This window comes from Nerophis lumbriciformis, linkage group LG01, assembly GCF_033978685.3.
Source record: "Nerophis lumbriciformis linkage group LG01, RoL_Nlum_v2.1, whole genome shotgun sequence".
Lineage (NCBI taxonomy): Eukaryota > Metazoa > Chordata > Actinopteri > Syngnathiformes > Syngnathidae > Nerophis > Nerophis lumbriciformis.
The window spans coordinates 30,922,501-30,926,929 of NC_084548.2; the positions used below are offsets into that span (position 1 = coordinate 30,922,501).

General features: G+C 39.1%; 1 protein-coding gene across 6 annotated transcripts in view; it reads left to right on the plus strand.

The window, feature by feature from the left end:
- LOC133618720 (MYND-type zinc finger-containing chromatin reader ZMYND8-like) overlaps positions 1-4,023 on the plus strand; it is a 44,443-nt gene extending 40,420 nt beyond the window's left edge. For 4 of the 6 annotated variants that reach the window (XM_061979334.1, XM_061979344.1, XM_061979351.1 and 1 more), the window contains exons 15-21: positions 399-911; positions 990-1,406; positions 1,502-1,629; positions 1,704-1,784; positions 1,856-1,934; positions 2,085-2,324; positions 3,059-4,023. In XM_061979334.1, the coding sequence (XP_061835318.1) occupies positions 399-911; positions 990-1,406; positions 1,502-1,629; positions 1,704-1,784; positions 1,856-1,934; positions 2,085-2,324; positions 3,059-3,258 (1,658 nt within the window). In that variant the 3' untranslated portion in view covers positions 3,259-4,023. The remainder of the gene's footprint in view (positions 1-398; positions 912-989; positions 1,407-1,501; positions 1,630-1,703; positions 1,785-1,855; positions 1,935-2,084; positions 2,325-3,058) is intronic. The other 2 variants (XM_061979370.1, XM_061979380.1) reach the window with 1 other exon arrangement.
- Positions 4,024-4,429: the final 406 nt, after the last annotated feature.

Below are 4,429 nucleotides of genomic sequence, written 5' to 3' on the forward strand. Positions count from 1 at the left end.
AGAAAGGTTCGGTGAATGCGCATATGAAACTGGTGGGGTTCGGTACCTCCAACAAGGTTAAGAACCACTGACCTAGATCAAGCTGATTATTAAAAATTTAAATGCCAAAAGAAAATAATTTTTCTTCTTGTCTCTCATAAGGATTTTGAACGATAGGCAAAATTCCCAAAAAAGTGCAGTTCCTCTGTGTAAATTGCTTTACTTTCTTTAGCTTGACATTAGGTAGATGCTGTCTTGTACGTTACGGAATGCTTTTGAGAGCTGGTTGGAATGTATATGTCTCAAACTGTAGAGGGAGCTTCAAAGCAACAACACAAATCTTTGTACATTTGCTTTTTAATGTTTTAGTATTTATCAAAAAAACATTTTAACATTTACCCTTTTTTCCCCTCATGCAGGAATAGATGAGATTTCAGAAGATGTATATAAAGGTGTTGACCATAGTGACACAGAGGACTCTGAAAAATCTGACTCAAGTGATAGCGAATATATCAGTGATGAGGAACACAAGCCAAAAAGTTCCACCAATGACGACAAGGTTAAAGTGGATCGAAAGAGGCCAAGAGCAAGTGCAGATGCAGAGTCTAAGGAGGCAGTTGCAGTGACCAGGGATAAATCCACCCCTGAACCACATATTAAAGACAAGCAGGACAGCAATGGACCAGAAGAGGCCCCCAAAGAGAAGCCTCGAGTTACTCATTCGCAGTCCCTCACTGACAAGCCGAAGGCCCCAGAGGAGAGTAGAATACCTGCTTCCACATCTTTGGCCGAGCAAGACTCTGATTCTGAAAGAGAGCTGGTGATTGACCTCGGTGATGAACATGGAGGCCGTGACGCTAAGAGGTCAAGAAAAGATGTAGGAGCCTCATCTTCCAAAAATCCAAAAGACTCCAGTACAGCCAAATTAGAGGGTAAAATATACTACGTATACAGTATACACATTTTCTGTGATTCTTGTATGACAGTAAATAATGTTTGCTTCTTTCCAGGTAAGTTAGCCAATTCCACTGCAGCAGCCCCTTCTGCCACTCCTGAATTAAAAGACAGCTCACAGCCTTCTTCTGGTGCTGTCAACAATGTTTCCACTGCAGCATCTGGCCAGCCCAGTGCTGGTTCAATTACCAGCAGCACTTCCAACACACCCTCCACCTCAGTTGCATCAACATCGCCGGTACCGCCGACCATAAAGAAACAGCGCCCTCTATTGCCCAAGGAAACTGCCCAGGCTGTGCAGCGAGCAGTCGTTTGGAATCCCACCAAATTGCAGAATTCCTCCCAGAAGTGTCAAGGACAGAAGCAGCAAAATGTAGAGCAGTCAAGTGTGCAGACACATGTGCAGACACAGGGTCAACTACAGACCAGTTCTTCCTCAAGTACTCGCTACCAGACCAGACAAGCAGCCAAAGGTGTTTACACCACAACCAGCATTCAACTTCTTATCGAATGTACCATACTTTCTGAATTCATCTAAATGTTTTTTTCTCCATTAAATTCCCTCTAGTCCAACAAAAAGACTCACCTCAGAGTACTTCAGCTTCAGGTAGCTCTTCTTCCTTCATGTCAGGAGACATTCCAATCCCAACTGCTTCTGCAGATGTAGCTGCAGATATAGCCAAATACACAAACAAAGTAAGTAGCAAATAATGTTATGTTTTTAATACGTTCAATGTTTTGAGATGACAATCAGTGGCAAACCCTTTCAGATTATGGACACAATAAAAGGGACAATGACCGAAATCTACAATGACCTTTCCAAAAGCACTTCCGGAAATACAATTGCAGAGGTAAAGCTTTTATTGATTGCTCTTGATGATACCTTTCAAGAATTGCTGGTAACCGGTTTGTCTTTCCAAAGATTCGAAGGCTGAGAATAGAGATTGACAAACTTCAGTGGCTGCATCAACAAGAGTTGTCTGAGATGAAGCACAATCTGGGTATGTTTCCTACATCCAGGAAAAAATGTATCTCTGTACTTGTCTCTATACAATAGAATAAATCGTAAGATAACTTGAATGTTGACCTGGTAGTTAGCTTTTCAATCCTAAAACACTCAATGACTATTTTCTTATGTCGTCTTCACATAGAACTGACAATGGCAGAGATGAGGCAGAGTCTGGAGCAGGAGAAAGAGAGACTGGTGGCAGAGGTGAAGAAGCAGATGGAGGTGGAAAAGCAGCAGGCTGTGGATGAGACCAAAAAGAAACAGTGGTGTGCTAACTGTAGGAAGGAGGCCATCTTCTATTGTTGTTGGAACACCAGCTACTGTGATTACCCTTGCCAACAGGCCCATTGGCCAGAACACATGAAGTCCTGCACACAGTCTGGTAAAAAACTAATTTTGCTATCTCTTTTTCATTTATATTTGGTAATATGTTGTCTATCCTTTGAAGTTTACTTGCAAAGGTTAGGTAACTCATTTGAGTACTTTTGAGGGCCATCAAGAGAAGAAACAAAGCATGACCCTAATTTTATTTCTAAAAGTGAATGCTCTTTTGCTTTAGTATCATTACAATAATAATGCATTTATTTTTAACTGTTAAAATCTGAGCATAGATAAAGCCTGCAGTAGAGCAAAAATAGAAAAACCGATATGAGCGTCAACAGAGTTTTAAGGCATCATGTGTTTTTGCTTCCTGTGATAAATGCAGAAATCATCAGTTATGTGTATGTTTATATACTGTATATGTTGTATTCAATGAATTAGTCCTGTTATGTCCCACAAAGCCCATTTGATGATTTATACTGTCACAATACTGTCATTTTATTGCATATCTTTTGGAAATGCATTGCACATTTCCCTTATTTTAGTTTGCAAGATTTTCTTTTTTAAACTAGATTACAATTGCTTGCAAAACGTCCTTAACTGTATAGGGTCACGAAACAGCTTCACTTTTATCCAGGTCTATCTATGTTCTTCTCCTGCTTTTAGTAGCAGGCATGAAGGATGTGTACTGTTTCCCAGCACTTTTATACCAAGGAGCCACCAGAGGCCTGCTATTGTTTTACATTGATGGACTCAAACCAAAGCAGATATTAATGTGTTTTTCCTTTTTTCCAGCTACAGCTTCCCAACAGGAACCAGAGGTGGAGCCCAATGTAGACCCTTCAGTCAAATCAACAGGCATTTCCCCTGTCACACAGACTCTGCCAGCAGCAGCAACAGGAACACCATTGTTATCCTCATCCATCTCAGAAAAAAGCAATTCCCCCACATATATTGACAAAAGCAAGGACAATACTGGGGTCACTGTGACATAACTGTTTCACTACATTGTGGCATGCATGGCAAGGCAATTTTGGTCCTTGTCACATTTCAAGCTTCAATGCCTGCTCTGTGACAATTCACTTTATGGTTTCCATTCCGAAATGCTTGGTTGACATGTTTGTTTTGTGTGTTTTTGTGGATTCATCATGTGAATTGTGAATATTGCGTCTTAAAAACAAATGTGAGTGTGTATTTTTCCGTGGTTTTGTCTGTCATGTCTGAACGGAATTGTATCAAACCACAGCACATTTGCTACACTAAGAGGTTGAATGCTGCACTCAAATAAGCTGTTGTTTTTTAAAAACATCTCTTTATACAGTGAAAGAAATGTTGAAACAGCTATTTTTTATTTTTTATTTAACCAGGTAAAATCCTATTGAGATTTAAAAAACAACTCTTTTTCAAGGGAGTCCTGGCCAAGAGGTAGCAAAGTTACACATACAATTACATAAACATTACACATTAAAATGACAGGAACAATGAACAACGTGGTTCTCCTACCACGAACCATCAGAAGTATTCTGGGTTTTCCAAATGTCCTTTTCATGTCATTGGTGGTTTGTTTGTCATCCCACATTGTATAGGCCTAAGTCAAAATATATGTGATTTATTAAAAATATCTACATTTACCTGTACAAAGTTTTTGTAAGAAGATACATGAACAATATTTATTGTTATATGTTTTTATAATACGTTTTGAGAAATTCACGTCACAATGTGTCAAATTTATTGGACAATAAATTACTCATGAATGTCTGTTTGGGCAAAGTCTGTGTCACTGTTTTTCCGAAGGTGATGTAAATTCTGGTCGGACTGAAACAGTAGACATACATAGAGGCTACATTTTGTCTGGTATTAAATATAAGTGAGCATGTCTGATTTAAGCTTGTCTCGTTCTTGTTTACATATTGTAAATACAGTAAAATTGACTTGTGATGATAATAAAAAATGTGAGGGATATTTTGTCTATTGATTTGTTTTAAACTATTATTTACTACACGTAGCCTACATTCGAGCGGTCCGAAAAGACGGAGGGAGGCGGAAGTAAACCAAGGAGCGGTGGCTAACAGTGAGAGTATCTACAAACCCCGTTTCCATATGAGTTGGGAAATTGTGTTAGATGTAAATATAAACGGAATACAATGATTTGCAAAAAAATTCAAC